General features: G+C 41.8%; 1 protein-coding gene across 1 annotated transcript in view; it reads right to left on the bottom strand.

The window, feature by feature from the left end:
* Positions 1-9,640: 9,640 nt before the first annotated feature.
* kif26ba (kinesin family member 26Ba) overlaps positions 9,641-16,485 on the bottom strand; it is a 77,893-nt gene continuing 71,048 nt past the window's right edge. Inside the window, exons 23-28 of the mRNA XM_070931163.1 lie at positions 16,199-16,440; positions 15,868-16,005; positions 15,541-15,755; positions 12,391-12,656; positions 10,685-10,835; positions 9,641-9,850 (exon numbers count right to left, since the gene is read on the bottom strand). Of these exons, the coding sequence (XP_070787264.1) occupies positions 9,702-9,850; positions 10,685-10,835; positions 12,391-12,656; positions 15,541-15,755; positions 15,868-16,005; positions 16,199-16,440 (1,161 nt within the window). The 3' untranslated portion in view covers positions 9,641-9,701. The remainder of the gene's footprint in view (positions 9,851-10,684; positions 10,836-12,390; positions 12,657-15,540; positions 15,756-15,867; positions 16,006-16,198; positions 16,441-16,485) is intronic.

Below are 16,485 nucleotides of genomic sequence, written 5' to 3' on the forward strand. Positions count from 1 at the left end.
TAAAATGAGTATATCTACAGCCTGGTTTTTAATTGTCTCACGTAGTTTATCAGGAATTGTCTTGGTTAAATTGTTTTGATGTTTTTCATGTTGTAAAAGCTGAATGAAATTGCTTAATGTTTGTTATACCCAGTTAAACAAGACAAACGTCTACAGCAATGCTAGCACCTCTGTGAAGCTGCACTTAAGCCCGATGGTTATAAGCAGTTATAATGTTTACTATGTTCACAATCGCATATTGTCACATGATATAGTAACGCTGAGGCTGACGGGAATTTAATTAGTTTTTGCAGATATTTGGTTATAAACCAGAGTATTGGACAAAATGAGATTTTGGCCTGACGGTAGCGCTAAATGAAAAGTTAAGGAATCACAGAAGTTATCAGCAAATTGTATGTAATGTAGCAAATTCAATGGTAATCCATCCAACAGTTGTTAAATTGTTTCCTTAAAAAGCACAAACGTCAACCTCACGGTGGTTCAAGTTTCACAGCAATCCATCATATTGCTGCTCAGATAATTCAGTCTGGACTCACTCTACTAGCAATCCCTTTCAAAGGAATAGTTCAATATTTTGATTAATGTGCTTGCAGGCTCTCTTTTCAAGAGTGAGATTAGAAAATAAATATGGATCTCATGTCTGCATTACTATGGAGCGATTAGCCAAGCTTAGCATGCAGTAAAGACTGAAAATATAAGGAAACAGCAAAGCCTGGCTCTGTCCAAAGTTCAAAAATACACCTAGCACTCACTAATCAACACAGTGTATCTTGTTTGTTTTAACCCGTACCCAAAGATGCATCAAAAAATTATCCCCTTTCTGGTCTGTTCAAGTATACGGACATACGAAGTAAAAGATCCCTGTGTGTGTGTGTGTGTGTGTGTGTGTGTGTGTGTGTGCGTGTGTGTGTGTGAGAGTGAGAGAGAGAACCTGTAGGCCTCTGTCTCCTGTGTTTAATCTGTACATACCATCTAGATGAGAGATGAGTGTGTGCGTGCATGCGTGTGTGTTGTTTTAGTAAAGTCAGGTTTTCAAAACATCCATCTTTCCTCTTATCCATCACACACACTTCCCATGTTAATCCATGTTGTTGTGTGTTACAGTGTGTGACTTCCAAGTTAAGCCCAGAGTGTGTCTGTGATGGAATGTGGTAATGTGTTTCACACACACACACACACACACACACACACACACACACACACACACACACACACACACTTCCCATGTTAATCCCTAAATTCTATCATTTGCAAACTGATGACAGCACTTCCTGTGTGTGTGTGCGTGTGTGTGTTTCTATGTGTTTCTATGGGTTATGGGAGGATTAGAGTGATAATATGTTTCCTTTAAGGTTACAAATAAAAGGTTTTGCTTTTCTGACACTTTTTGCTCTCTCAGTACTGGAATAATCGATATGTTCGAAACTTCAAATCCTTCATCCGTCCTGGATTAGTCCGCAGTGAACTATTCCCTGTTCAATGTTATTCAGCATAAGATATTTTAGTTTTTTAATTATTGACAGTAATTATAGAAACTATGGCAGCAACAACAAGTTCTCAAAGATATTTTTCCCCAATGTGTGTGTGTGTGTATTCTCCGCAGGAAGTCAAACATGTTCTTAGTGGGCGTTGGCCTCCACCAGGGTTGTCTCTCGTCACCGATTCTGTTTGTGATTTTCATGGACAGGATCTCAAGGCTAAGCAGGGGGGAGGAGAGTGTCCAGTTTGGGAACTTCATATTGTATCTCTGCTCTTTGCCGATGATGTGGCTCTTTTGGCTTAATCAGACCAAGTCTGAGGCCATGGCTCTGGAGCGTGAGATCGACAGACGGAGTGGGGCGGCGGCAGCAGTAATGCGGACGTTGTACCGGATTGTCGCGGTGAAGAGGGAGCTGAGTCAGAAGGCAAGTTTTTGAATTTCCAGTTGATCTTCGTTCCAACCCTCACTTATAGTCACGAGCTTTGGATAGTGACCAAAAGACTGAGATTATGGATACAAGCAGCCGAAGTTTCCTCCACATGGCTCACCCTTAGAGATAGGATGAGGAGTTCAGACATTCAGAGGGAGCTTGGAGCAGAACCACTGCTTCCTCTTGTGGAGTCAGTTGAGGTGGTTCGGGCATCTGATCAGGATGCCTCCTGGGCGCCTTCGTTTGGAGGTTTTCTGGACCTGTCCAACTGGTAGGAGACCCCAGGGTAGACCCAAAACACGCTGGAGGGATTACATAATTCATCTGGCTTTGGAACGACTTGGGATCCCCCAGGAGGAGCTGGAAAACATTGCTTGGGAGAGGTGACGTCTGGACTAACTTGCCTAGCCTGCTGCCACCGCAACCCAGCCCCAGATAAGCGTCAAAAAATGAATGGATAGATCGATGGATGTGTGAAGAAAAGAGAAAAGCCTTTTGTTAATTGTTTCTTGAGGAGATGAAATGAAATGGATGTGAAGATGGAGTAATGCAGCAATGACACAAGTGGACTGAATGGTGTGTGGAAGATTCCATGCTACAATACTGCTGTTCATACCTCCATTTCTCACTTCATTGGCTCTGATGCTTTCTGTCTCTCGCTCTCTCCCTTTCTCCTCTCTCACCTCTTAACGGCCATTAAATTAGATTTACTGTAGCTTAACCATAACCCTCTGTCTCTCCCCCTCTGTCACTCTCTGTCTCTCCCCCATTTTCTGTCTCTCAATCCCCAAAGGCTTTCAAATTAAATTCACTATTCGCCAGCGTTTCGTCTCTCGCTTTCGCTGCGTGTCTCTGCAGGCAGCCTGAGCCAATCACAAAAAGGACACTGAGTGGTTCTTCATTCACTCACCCCCTCTCACCATTTACTCTCCCCCATTTTCAATTTTCACTCTCATTTCAGAGACACTCCCCCTCTCTGTGTGGCTCCCCCTGCACCACCTCACCTTTATGCTATCCCTGCTACCATCTCTCACCCCCCCCCTTTATCTTCACATCTTCCGCATCCATCCTTACTGTGCCTTTAATTAATTCCACAATCTCTGATCCAAATGTAAACCCACCACTAAGAAGCAGCGATGGACATTTGATGACGACTAAATCTCAGCTGCTTGTTCCTTATACAGAGAGATGCTGCTGTTTCAAGGTTTCAACAGCCAGAGATGGTAGATTTTATCCCAGGTATCATTTTTCAATTATCTTCCTGTGTTTCAGGGTTTAGTGATAAGGAGTTGATGGATATTACCATATATTCATGAGTAATCTTACCTTAGAATGAAAAAGTGAGAGACAAAACCATATTTCCATGTTACCCCACAGCTTCATCATGTCCTCATCACCCCTCCATCTTTTTTTCATCTTTGATTGGGCTTCTTCATAATCAAAGCAGGCTCTTAAAACCAAAGGACTATTGAACTGAATAGTGACTGCCTCTATTGCAGCTACCTGCCCACATTTAAACATCACTAAGAGCCCCTTTGAACTGGAAGTTGTTTTTTCTTTTGCAGTGATTGTTGTTCATGGTTAACGTTCTCGGTCCCCAGAGGATGATTCCTTTGCTTTATGACTTGATACTTGCAAAACTCTCCCCAGCTGTACTTTGTGTTTTGTGCTAACTAGCAAATGTTAGCATGCAAATGCGCAAAACCAAAATGGTCAACATGGTAATGCTGGCGTTAGCACCGCTGTGCCTAAGTGCAGCCTCACAGAGCCGCACCATGGCTGTAGTAGTTGATATTAGACTTGTTACAAATGTTTTTACTTTTCAAAATAGATCTTTGTATAATAGAATTACATGAGTTACAACGACTAAACTTATTTCTGGAGAAGAGTATTAAGTTGCCACATTAGCTATTGTGAAATCCTTGTTTACGTGTTAGGAGTGAAATATATTTCACATGTGAACATGAAACTATGAAAATAGTCCCCCTGGGGTCAGCTGAATATAAAAAAAAAGAGCCATGTGTGTAAATCTGTACTCTGGGTTTACAAATCCCTGCTCACAGTTTGTAAACCATGCTCTATTCAGAATCCGTGCCCATGTTTTTTGCATTCGTGGGACAATGTGTAAACCGTGCCCACGTGGGTTCCTAGTTCCAAACCGGATGGAAACAGTAAAATGCTTTTAGTGAGATTATAGTCATTCATTTTTAGTTGGAGCTGGGCTAACTAACATTATTATGCATCTGTTTTATTTTCATCCTCTTAATATTTCATTTCTTCCAGTCAAACTCGTCGCTTTGCTAAAAGACCGGATTTGTAAACTGCGCACGGATTATGAATCCGAGAGCACGGTTTATAAACTGTGAGCACGGATTTGTAAACTGAGAGTAAAGATTTACACATGGCTTTTTTCTTTCTGAGCTGACCCCAGTCAGTGAGATAAATAAATACACTTTCTAGTATGCTATGTTCAGCCATTTTCCTTTTCCCAGCACATACTAAAGTGGTCTAAATCCACAAATGGCTATTTTAGGCAGTTAGAGAAGAGAGGGAACTACCAAGAAGATTCACTTTATAAAACAAGATTACCTCAAGACAAAGGCTAAGTGGACCTCACAATTATCAAATTAGCTACCAATCTCAGGAACTACAACAACACAGAACATTGGACTTCGGCAAGGAAATTAGTCTCGCTATCCTGGGCAGGGAATTAAACTCTTGCCTGAGGTAAGCGACGTGGTTTTAGTGAATAGGTGAGCTCAGAAGAGAGCAATAGCCCATTTGGTGAGAGGTGATTGCACATTATTTGTCAAAAATTACCCAGCAGATCATTCTCTTGCTCTCATGTTTTAATTAAATGTTTTTATTACCTGAATTCACTTGTCTCCCTATTTTGTCCTCCCTAACCTCACCCATCTTATTTCTCTTGCACTGGTTCAGCTCTTCCACACCTCATCTCCCTCTTCTCCCTCTCTTCTAAAATGTAATCCTTTACTTCTTTCTCACTTATCTCCCTCTTGCATTTCCCTTTTGCGACCTTTATTATTCTCTCTTCTCTCATTTCTCATCTATTATCTCCCTCTTTTTCCCATTCCTTCCTTCCTGTTCCCTGCTGAGCGTGGGTGATCAAAGCAGGCTCAACAGGGCACCATGTCACCAAGAAAGCTGCCTACAGGCTAGTAAAGGTACACACACACACACACACACACACACACAGAGTCGTGTTTCCATTACATTGACTTACATTAATTTCCTGGAGACTTGCCATAACCACTACTTGCCTAAACCTATCTCTAAACCAAGTCTTCACCCTTAAAATGATTTACGTTACGGGGACTTTCGTTGTGTCCCCAAAGGGAAGGCGAGTCCCCACAATGTGACTGTGACTAGATGTATGTCCCCACAACATGAGTAATACATGTCCACACACACACATTCACATACATTGGAAACTAAGTGATATCTACAGGCACATCCTTCCTTGAAGCACCACGTGTAAAATTACATGATGTATGTTAGCAATATCCAAAATGCTCTGCTGTATTTCTCTACCTAGAATTAATTTGCCAATAAGAATATTATGAGAGAGCCACGTTTGCCTGGTTATCTCCCTTTGGAAGGAGACTTTTCCAATATTTTTGTGACAAAGTGACATGAGACAGATATCTCAATTGTTCACAGGATTATAGTTTCTAGGCAGAGTCAGCTGACTGAGACAGGAGGCTGCAGTGGAAACAGTCCCTCTGAGCTGATCAGTGTTTTCTTGAATGGGGTGACTGGGTTTGGCCATCTCTGGCAGAAATAACCTGGCAAATAACCACACAAATTCAAAACATCCCTGAAGAAACAAATGAACCATTGAACAGTAGTTTACATGACAGTGAAATAACTGTGTTTTCCCAAATAGAAAGTGACTGCAACACGTGTATTATATATGGCACAAATTAAACCAAAAATACTGTCTGGTATTGTCTCCATGCACACAGGAACCCCAAAACAAATAATAGATGAAAAATGAAAGAAGAATGTGTTTGAGTCATAATTCAAAATGTGGGTATTTCATTGGGATTGGGACAGACCGCATGCCGGACGTCTGGCTGGTACTGTGTCGACTTTTCTATGTTCAAAGAATGAAGAATCACATGTGAAACTCTTTCAATACATTTCTTTATTTACATCCCTCCAGCTTGCTCTTCCATCAACACAACGTGTCAGACCACATTTCTCAAAAACAGTAAATCTGCAGAGGACGTTATGATCGCAGTCTTGAATCATGGAAACGACACACACACAGTGAAACACAGTGTGTGTCGTAACCCTGCGTAATTCTCACAGGAAATAACTCATTCTCAACAGATTGGCACTTTTAACGGACACACACAAACTGGTTTTAATCAGTTATATAGAGATGATTCAACCACTGAGCCACTGTCTTACAACTGATCAGAACTCAAAGTGTCTTACTGCTACTGATAAAATCTGTTTCTGAAAAATGTATTCTGACCCAGACTTTAACACACACCTTAAAAACTTAGAGATGCTATGTGTCAGGTTTCCAGATAACACATTATAATTCTCGGATACTCCAGTAAAAACAAACACAAACAGCACATACGTCGATTTGTTCATTAGACTGTGTGTTTTTTTTGCCCTCCAACCTGATATAACAGATGGCATTTGGTGAATCATTTTATTTCAAGCACCTGACAATGAGTGCATCCCTTTTAGCATGGTTTGCCTCTGATGGAAAAAGGAACAAATGGACTATTGTGTTTCGCTATAAACAATATGGGGGCCACCAAAACCTCAGGTGTTTGTCACAATTATTGCTAGAATTATAAAGTGCTACCACAGTAAATTTGGCAGTGACACATCAGGGAAGAAACGTCACACGTAGCATCTTAAATCTGGAAACAAGTATTGGTTGTTTAGCTCATCCAGAGGTTGGGCTTCCCAAAACATCCACTGCTAATTACACAAGGCTGTGGTTAATACTGCAGAATATACTGGCTTTTCACTTGAAACAACACAATTGTCTTCATACTGAACAGTTTTCTTCTTCACGTGTAAAAAACCTTTTTTAAGTTCTCGTCTGCATCTAATCGGCTGAAATTCCTGTTGTGCTGGAACCACATAACTACCTTGGGTGTGAATGTTTGAGGAAACCCAAACTCCATTACAACCTCCAACAGGAACAACAGGAGCAAATAAAGTCAACAGAAAATATATAAAATAAAAATGAGCTTATATGTGATATGTGTACAGTATATATATTTATATATGACATGGTCTCAGCAAAGTATTTACAGTTTTTTTTTCTTTTTCTTAAATGCATAGTAACTTTTAAGCTCATAAGGTGTAAATAAATAAGAACATAATACTAAGCGGCTCGGCTCTCCTGAGCTCAAATAAATAAACCTTCATTCATGACTGGCACGGTGAACTGAAACGATCAGAGATGTCACAGGGCTCGCCTCCTGTCTGTCAAAAGCATCTTAGTTTCCGGGTTAATTTCCCACCAGATTATCTCGTGGCTCATCACTGCAGATGTACGCCACATGAAATGAATGACTGTTTCCTCTTTATGTAGCCATGAGAAGATCAAGACCGTAAACATTTAAAGTCGTTTCCTGTTTCTGTGTCAGTCCGGTTGAAATGATAAAAGCTGAGTTTCATCTATTAGGATAAATTTAGCACTATGACGCTTTTGACAAATCATACCAATATCATTACAGCATTTCCACTGTGAAGTCGGTGTCTATTCCTCCTTTCACCTGTCAGACAACAAACAGGATCTCCCAGAATGCTCTCTGCTCGCTGGGCAAAAGGCATCCGGAGGAGAGGGTGGTGATGTCGAGCACAACAGACGAGATGACAGCGATGTAGAAGAAGCATTCGAAGGGTATTGTTCTGTATTTCAGAGGGAAACAGGCTCTTTCATATATTTATATTTGTACAAACATTTAGATCATAAACATCTCAAGCACCATAGATAATAATATTAACAAATCATAAGTGTTGCTATCCGTCCAAAAAATGGAACCAGGCAGAGATCTTTGCCTCTTAATTTGGTCATTGTCGTTTTCTTTCTTTAGGTCTCTTTCATACCTTTATATATATATTTTATATTTTTTGTAACCATAATTGTAGTCTCAAATAAGTATTTCCAGTTTAAATTCACTACTTTGGAAAGGAGGACATTTTAACACTGTATATCAGCGAGCTTGTCCTGTACCTGTGTCTTCCTTATAATTTAAAAATCTCTTTGACCTATTTTCATTACCCTACTGTCATATATCGTCTCTACATGGTCCCATTGCACTCAAATAAAAAAGGATACCTTATTATAAAACACACACATTGACGGATCATTCAGTTTCTTTTAGAATAGAGCAGAACAACACAGATACAAACAACAGACAGTCTGCCTGTCAGTCAGTCAGTCAGTCTGACAGTCAGCCAAGTCGATCGGTGGATGTACTTCACACTGGATCAGAGAAAAAACATTTTCATTTCCACTCCTACGTGACACAGACGTTTCATTGCTCAGTGAACATGAAAAAGCCATCACATGTATATCAGGGGGAAACACACTGTGCGTATGCCCCAGAGGGTCAAACTTCAGATGTGCTCCGTTTGTGAGTGAACTCCAGGTGAAAACAACCACCACAAGAAACTAGCGATAGTGTTTTTTTTTTTCTTTGTTTAAACACACATAACTCTGTGTCCTGGAAAAATCATGTACGTTTTTGGTCCTTGCACTAGTTTTGTTGGTTTAAAGAGGACTTGATTTTAGTCTCCATGTTCTGTAGGTCTTCTTTCACTTTTTTAGTTCGATCCAGTTTACGTTTAGTCTAATCTCTCATGCAGTGTACCAAAGACCACTCAAACTTTGAATTTATAGCCATTTCTAAATGTGATGTTTTACTATATCATAAACAAATTCTAAGATTTTCCAAGGACACTGATCTTTTGTATGTGTTTTTCTTTCTATGCTAGCACCATACTTACTGCATGTACACAAATTCAGAGAGAAAGAGAACTGGTCTTGGTATTGTTGAAATGTTCACAAGGCACTTTATCTAAATCATTTTTCTTTGTCCTCCTGTCTTTCTCTTGGTCACTCTCTTTTAGTAACTGCACAACAATACCAGACCATTCTGTCGTCAGCACTCTGTATTTACAGCCGCTGGCTCCCGACTGTGTAAACTCTAAAAGTGCTCTTCTAAAATGATGGGAGATGAGAAGTTGTTCTTCTCCTCTCCTGTGCCTCTTCTTTATCCTTCTTTGTTTAAAAATTGGCAGATTTTGTTCCTCTCTCCACTCCTTTCTCCTCCATACATTCCTAAATGTTTGACTCAGGCGTCTCAGCAGTCCAATTGTTCACTTGGTTATTTTTGATGTTTCTTTTCAGACTCAGAACCGTCTGTCTGCCCCCTTTTGGGCGGCCACACTTATCTGATTCAAAGTTGCCCGTCCAATTAGATGCTGTTCAATGTTTTGTCTGGTGGCCTGTTATAAATCTCTGTATATCTCCATTCCTTGTATCCCTCCATCTCGCCATCCATCTGTCCTTCAGCCTACTTACATCTGGAGGAAACATGAAGATGACATGCAGGATCAAGCGGTCGGTCCATCCCTGTATCCCCCTTTCCAACTATCCAGTCATCCAATGAGATGTTGATTTGTCTAGGAGATAATTTCTAAAGGTGTTTGATTCATCAGGGGGCAAAGGGTCCAAATGTCGACATCTAATTGAGTCCAGCTGTGTGTTTCCATCCCTACATCTGTCTACCGGTGTCTTGAGGACACGTCAAAGCAGGTGATCATCATGAGGTGAGCCTTGCAGAAGTTGACTCTGGTCTCCAGTTTGTCCGTCACTGTCTCCAGAGCTTCCAAATACTCCAGAGAGTCCACTTCGTAGGCCTGCTGTAGCTCAACTGGATATGGACAGACAGGAAGAAAACAAATATGAATAGACTTTATTTATGACTACATAAATCATTTTAAAAGATATATTTTTCTTATAGCCTGATAACATCTTACTCCTCTGTGTCATAGAGCTCCATTGTTGTCCAAAAACTATTCAAATCAGGGAGCCACACTGTTGCACTGGGTGCTATGTTTCTTCATCACAACACAGGCACTGTGGTTTATTTTGATTTGATCTCACATCCACCTGCTGCTGTAAATACTCACTAGAGCCCCAACTGTGTGTTAATCCGCAGCTGGAAACAGTCCCAAACAAATGCACTATTTACTCCTGTTCGAGTAAAGCTTGCCAACAACTACTGTGCCCAGCTGTTTTAGGAAATGACTGAGCCTTTTTAAAAATGAAAATATTTATTTGTGACTCATTTTCAAAGTTATTTGCGTCTTCAGAAGAAAAACAATGGGCTTGAGGCCACAAGCCACGAACAGGTCTTGAGTATTGAGACTGACTGATGCTTTGTTGGTTTTGGTCTTTTCATTGGATTTGTTGACAATAACAAAAATATAAAATAACTCCAGCCTTATTCTTATTTCAAAGAGTATTTTTAGACAGCAATTGGTTATGTGAACAGTTATTCTCAACCTTTTTTAAACAAACAAAAACAAAGCAATTGGATGAAACTATTATTACACTCAAGAAAAATTAGAGCCAAATATGCTTGATAACTTATAATATGGATGTTTGCCTTTCTCATTAATCATCTCAAACACACACACACATACATACATACATACATATACACACACACACACACTCCCTGATGTGTCCATGTCCTACTTACACTCGGTGGTCCATTTGTGTGGCTCCAGCATCAGGTACTGTTTGGTTTGTTCCAGCTCCTTCTTCAGACACTGGTACTTGGCTCTAACTTCACTGATTCTCTGCTGACGGTGCTCCAACAGACGGAGCTTGGCACTGACGTACACCACCTCCTGACACGCAGAGAGAGGACAGACAGGCAGATATGGATTTTATTCACCTTTGTTTAGTGTGTTGTGAAACACACGCGGCTCTCTTTCAGCAGCGGCCTGCTTAACATTCACACAGTTACTTACATTCACACTACATCGGCTCTCAGTGTGACCGCAGTCGGACACTTTCGGACACTGAGCAGCTTCACTGGAGCAGTCGGGGGTTAAGTGGCTTTCTTAAGGCCACTGCTGGGAAAATCTATATTTCATGGTTTTCCCTCCCACCCTCTTTCCCAAAGCTCACAATGCTCCCTTCCCTGTTGACTATATAAAAGTGGAGACCCGGAAACCTGCACCAGGCATTCATTTGCAACAATTTCACGAGTTTTACAGTCCCACTCTGTATTCTGCTAAATCTTGGGAATTTTTAATAATTTCTTAAATGATACTTCAGAAGTAACACAGAGGGGAATAAATGTAGATTTACTTGAAAGAAAAACTACTATTACACTATTCACACAGAACGAAGAGCTAATGTTGATTCATTAATTTTTTGAAAATCCTTACTGTTGTATTTTTAAAACTCAACTTACTTTTTCTTCTCCAGCTTCCTCCTCTTGTTCTCCAGCAACAGTGTCCAACAGGACACTTCATGCTTGTTAATGTCTCCCACAACTCTTATTTATTCAAGTCAATTTCACTGACATCAAGTGCAACATGCCTCCTGCCTTCTGGGCCTCTTTTTTTCTGCTCTTTGGCTCTCTCCACTTTATTTAATTTTCTCCCCACATCCATTCCTCACTCTCCCTCGCCACACAGTATATTCTCCTCACACACTGTCGCCTTTCTTTAACCCTTTCCTGCTTTCTTTGCTCCCCCTCCTTCCTTCCATAGAGGGACATTCTTCCACACTGTTACTCTCTCTGGTTACACCCCTTTCCCTTCCTTTAGCTCAACTGTATTTGAATGAGTTACTTTTACGGAGATTGGGGTATTTTAGTCTGATCTGTCTATGCCGTGTCTGTAATTCTCGCAGACATCCACAACATTGAGGGAAAACTGTAGTGAATAATCCCGTTTCGAGGGGATTGCAAACATTTTCTCTGCATTTTCTTTAAGACAGATGCACTTTAACACCACAACTGAAACTGTGGTCCGGAAATAACTTGTTATTGTTAAGTGTAATCATTATCAACATTTAAAGTGCTGCAAGGTACATTTGTGTGTTTACTGACAATAAGCACCTTTACTATAAAGACACACTCACAGAGATTCTTTTCATTTCTTTCCTCCCTTCCCCTAAGGTCCATTTCTATTCTCATCTCACTCACATTATGTCTCTTATTGTCCAACATGACTTATTTTTTTCCCCCCACGCATACATGAGGAGCAATTTGGGTTTCAGTGTCTTGCTCAAGGACACTTTGGCATGTAGACAGGAGGAGATGGGGCTCAAAACACCAACCCTCTACCACCTGGCTCTACCCCCAGAGCTACAGCCGCCATGAAGCTCAGGTTTGTCTGTCCTTCCCTCCTCTCACCCATGCCTCACCCGCCTCTTTTCTCTCTCTCTCACCTTGCTCCCTCCTTTGTCTCTCCTCTTCTGCAGTCGCTCGACGTCATCTATCTCGTACACCTTAATCTCAAAGGTTTCTGTCGTTGCAGTCGCAGCCCGGAGGTTTGAGGGAACTGGGGGCCCCAGTGGGCCATCTACCCAGCATGCACCTGGGCTGGAGGAGGAGGATGAAGAGGAAGTGATGGCCTGTTTGGAGGAGCGGTGAGAAGGTGAGGAGGATGAAGAGTCCAAGGTCAGTGCTGGGATCAGACGACGACGCTGGAGGCCTGAAAGAACAAATAAGATGAAATGACGATCTTCAATCATGCTTGGGATCAATGCTTATTCTAACACTGCTCTATTGATGCATGTAAAACTAGAATCACTGTTGTCATACATTGTTGAACTGATTAATGAAGGACTATCATAGATGTATTGGCTAAGCAGGTACACATTTACTTGATTACTATCTAAAGATGGATTCTTATAGCTACACGAAATGTGGTGCTTTTGTTTTCCCCTGGTATTTTTAGACGATTAGCTAGGCGCGCAACAATACGTTGTTTGCAGTCACGTGATTGTGATGACGCTCGAAATTCAAAATGAGGCCAGAAGTGAAAGGCAGAATGGATGAGATGGAGGAGAGCCCATACTTTGCTAGTTATTGTTTACTCATTGTGTCGTCCCAGTCAACGTGTGTGAAATCGGAAATCGCCCAATTCTTTATTAAATTATGGCTAAAAACCCTATTTTGATGTCACAATGACCTTTGAGTCCGACCAATTGTGAAATATGGTCATCAATGTCTATGTTTGTGCCAAATTTGAAGGAATTCCCTCAAGGCGTTCCTGAGATATTGCCTTCACAAGAATGGGACGGACAGACAGACGGACTTTAGAGGTAGGCAGATGTTGTTACCTTTGGACAGAGCCAGGCTAAGCTAAGCTAACGGCTGCTGGCTGTAGCCTTTTATTAAATGGACAGATATGAGAGTGGTATTGATCCTCTTGTCTAACTCTCAGAAAGAAAACGACTAAGTGTATTTCCCAAAACATAAATCTATACCTTTAATTTAACATAATAAACGCATATTGATGGGCCCACATGGCTTAGTGCTGTTTTCTCACCACTCAGGCACATAGCATGAAAATGTATACAGTACAGCTGAAGTGTCTTTGTGCTCAGCAGGGCCCCATACCATTTGCTGTGCATCAGAATACGTATCTTACAGTTGCCCGGGTCCAGACCTTTGAATCGGCCCACTCCACCGTGTTGGTGGAGTCTAGCTTCATGACATGAAACAGCGGTTTCTCGGTTGAAAAGCAATCGATCCCATGAACGCCACGGGGGAACTAACGATTAGCCAATCAGCGTCACAGGCGGGACTAATGACGTTGTCAAGCTGTTGTCAAAATTCAGGCAGACACGTTGGTTTCTAGTGATTGGTTAGGGAAAATCGATTCCCCTCCCCTACGGAAATCGGTTAGAGTAACGAGTTATCAGGCAAATCTTACAGGGCAAAACAGGAAGGTAGGACATGGATATAAAAACAGAATATTGTAAGTTGAGGAGAGACATCATGGGTGGGAGAGGAGAGAGAGGGAAATGGATGAATCACTGGAGCGAGGCAGTAAGGACAGAACAAAAGAAAAGTATTGAGTGATTGAAAAAGCAGAAAGGGAACGAGAAACAGATAAATTGAGTGTGGCGCGAGATAAAAAGTTTAGTCTCTGTTCATGAAGCTCATAGATAAGAGTAGCAGGTCACTCTCTAATCTGCCCACTACGCTAGAATGAACACACACACTCATACGTGCACACACACTTTGCATAGAAATTGCCAGCCATGTCGACAGCAATGAGAGTTATCAGATTCACCAGGAACTGAGAGATAAGGTGCGTGAGAGAGAGAAAGTGGTGATTTTAATAAGGTTGCAGCTGTCTTTTGGTCTCAGTGTGGCACTGAGAGGTCAAGCAGAGACATTTGTATTTCATTACGTAGTCGGAGGCGAATGAAGGTCTGCAGGGAAGAGAAGGTGCAAGGGGAGAGAGCTGGACATGTGAGGTTGAAAAGTTGTGAGAGGAATAGATGAAAAAAGATGACGTCTGGTAGAGACATGGGGGAAAAATTGAGAGAGAGCTTGTGAATCCAATCTAATGGAAATCAAGCGCAAAGAGAGACTCAGCTGGAGATGTGATTAACATTTCGGTCGCTTCTGTCTGCGGCACATCTGCCCTTTCTTCCTCTTACTATTTATACTCTGTCAGCCCGAATTGTTGTATCCATCTTGGACACGTGCAGCAAACACAGATTCATCCTTTCTGTCTCTTCTTGTGACAGTTTGACAGTGAATGCTCTCTTTGAAGCTCAGAGTCAGTTGTGGTTTAAGGAAAATGAGAGTGAATCTAGAGGTGAGGCTGCGCCTTACACACACACACACATGGGTGGGAAAGGGTTACTCCAATTCACAGAGCTGCCACTGTCCAGTCTGACTTTATGCACACATCCATCCTCATGGTTAACCAGCAGAGTGTAATTTGGCGCGCACATTAGCAGCCTCTCTGTGTGGTGTTCTGGTGAATATATATTCATTACAGGCCACTCCAGCAGATTCCCTTTACCATTTCACAGATGGGTGCTCAGGGTCACCTTTCCTACGTGGCTCCTTCTGCAACCACAGCTTTCTTCACTTTCCCCTCACCTGTTCATTGTTATCTCATGGTGCTTTTTTATAGAGGTCTTTTTCTTTCTTTCTTTCTATCACTATCTTTCTTAGCTTTTTATTTCTTCTTTTTTTTTTAAAGCTTTAGCAGTCTTCTGGTCAACTTTTGTCAAAGCTTTAACCTCTGGAACAGGGCAAATCTTCACATCTTTGCATTAAGCATTCACTGATTCACAAGTGAATTATTTATTCATGAAAACTAAGTTCTCATTTGATTTTGTTGACTTTGAGCTTTTGTTGCCACAGGGTGTTTGTAGTTTCATTTCTTTCACACAAACATAATTTAGATCACATTCATAGCTTTGTCTTATCTAAACTAATGCTGTAGCTCTACTGACGAGGCAAATTACATGAATTCCCTCAATTTTCGTCTGTTTTGTCACCTTCCATGTTGTGTAAATGTCATTAGAGCAATGTTTAGAAAATAGATTTAAATGTTTAATTGTGACCTGTGTTACTCCTGCTCTTCTTGCTGCTCTTGGAGCTCCGCCTGGAGGAGGTGGTGGCTGAGCTGTGCTCACTGAGGGAGTCCTGAGCGGAGGAGGTACTTCCTGTGTTCTCGCTGCTGTCTCTCAGCATGCTCTCATAGCCACTGCTGCCTCCGCTGTGGTAAAACAAAGCTGTCTTCCCCATGGCCGGGGGGAGCTCGCCACTTAGTACACTGCTGTTAGAGGCAAAATTAGATCACAGTTAAAGGTAAAATCAAAAAAGTGTTTTATGCGGCACCAAAAGTATTTGTTAAAATTTTGAATTTCTCAATGAACTTGAGCTTATACCTGTTGTCACTAGCATGGCCACTGCTGCAGCGGTGTGGTTTTCTGGGAGCTGTGATCTTGCTGTAGGGGGAGGGCAGCGTTTGCACCACTGCTGCCCTCTCCTCTCCCAGGACACTTCCTGCTCCAGCTCCCCCTCCACTGAGAACAGGAAAATAGGATAAATCGCATTTTGCCTTTTCCAGCCAATAGTTGACTGTAAAAGCAGAGGGAATGACATGCAGCAAAACTCTGGATTTTGCAGCTTGCACTTAAGACCATCATCACTTTCTTAGTTTAGGGTGTCCTACAAAATGCTTGAGATGTAAAATAAAATGAAGTAAAACTGACTAACCTTGCCCCTCCAACTCCTCTTTCCTCTCCTGATGGAGGTGGATCGGTGCCTCCTCCCTGGGCATGACTCCTGGAACGGGAGCCTGCACTTCCCTGGAGGAGCTCTGAGATTCGACCGTTGACAGCCCGGAGAGGCAGCTTGGCAGCCAGGCCTCCCCCTCGACTGCGGCTCAAAGACTGGGTAGACCAGGATCCAGGGGAAGGCCCCTGCTGCTGCAGAGGGCCCTGGACTGAGCTCTGGGGCTGAAAAAACAGATAAACGGCTTAGGTGGATGGAAGGTGAAACAG

Source organism: Enoplosus armatus, chromosome 1, assembly GCF_043641665.1.
Source record: "Enoplosus armatus isolate fEnoArm2 chromosome 1, fEnoArm2.hap1, whole genome shotgun sequence".
In the NCBI taxonomy this organism is placed as follows: domain Eukaryota; kingdom Metazoa; phylum Chordata; class Actinopteri; order Centrarchiformes; family Enoplosidae; genus Enoplosus; species Enoplosus armatus.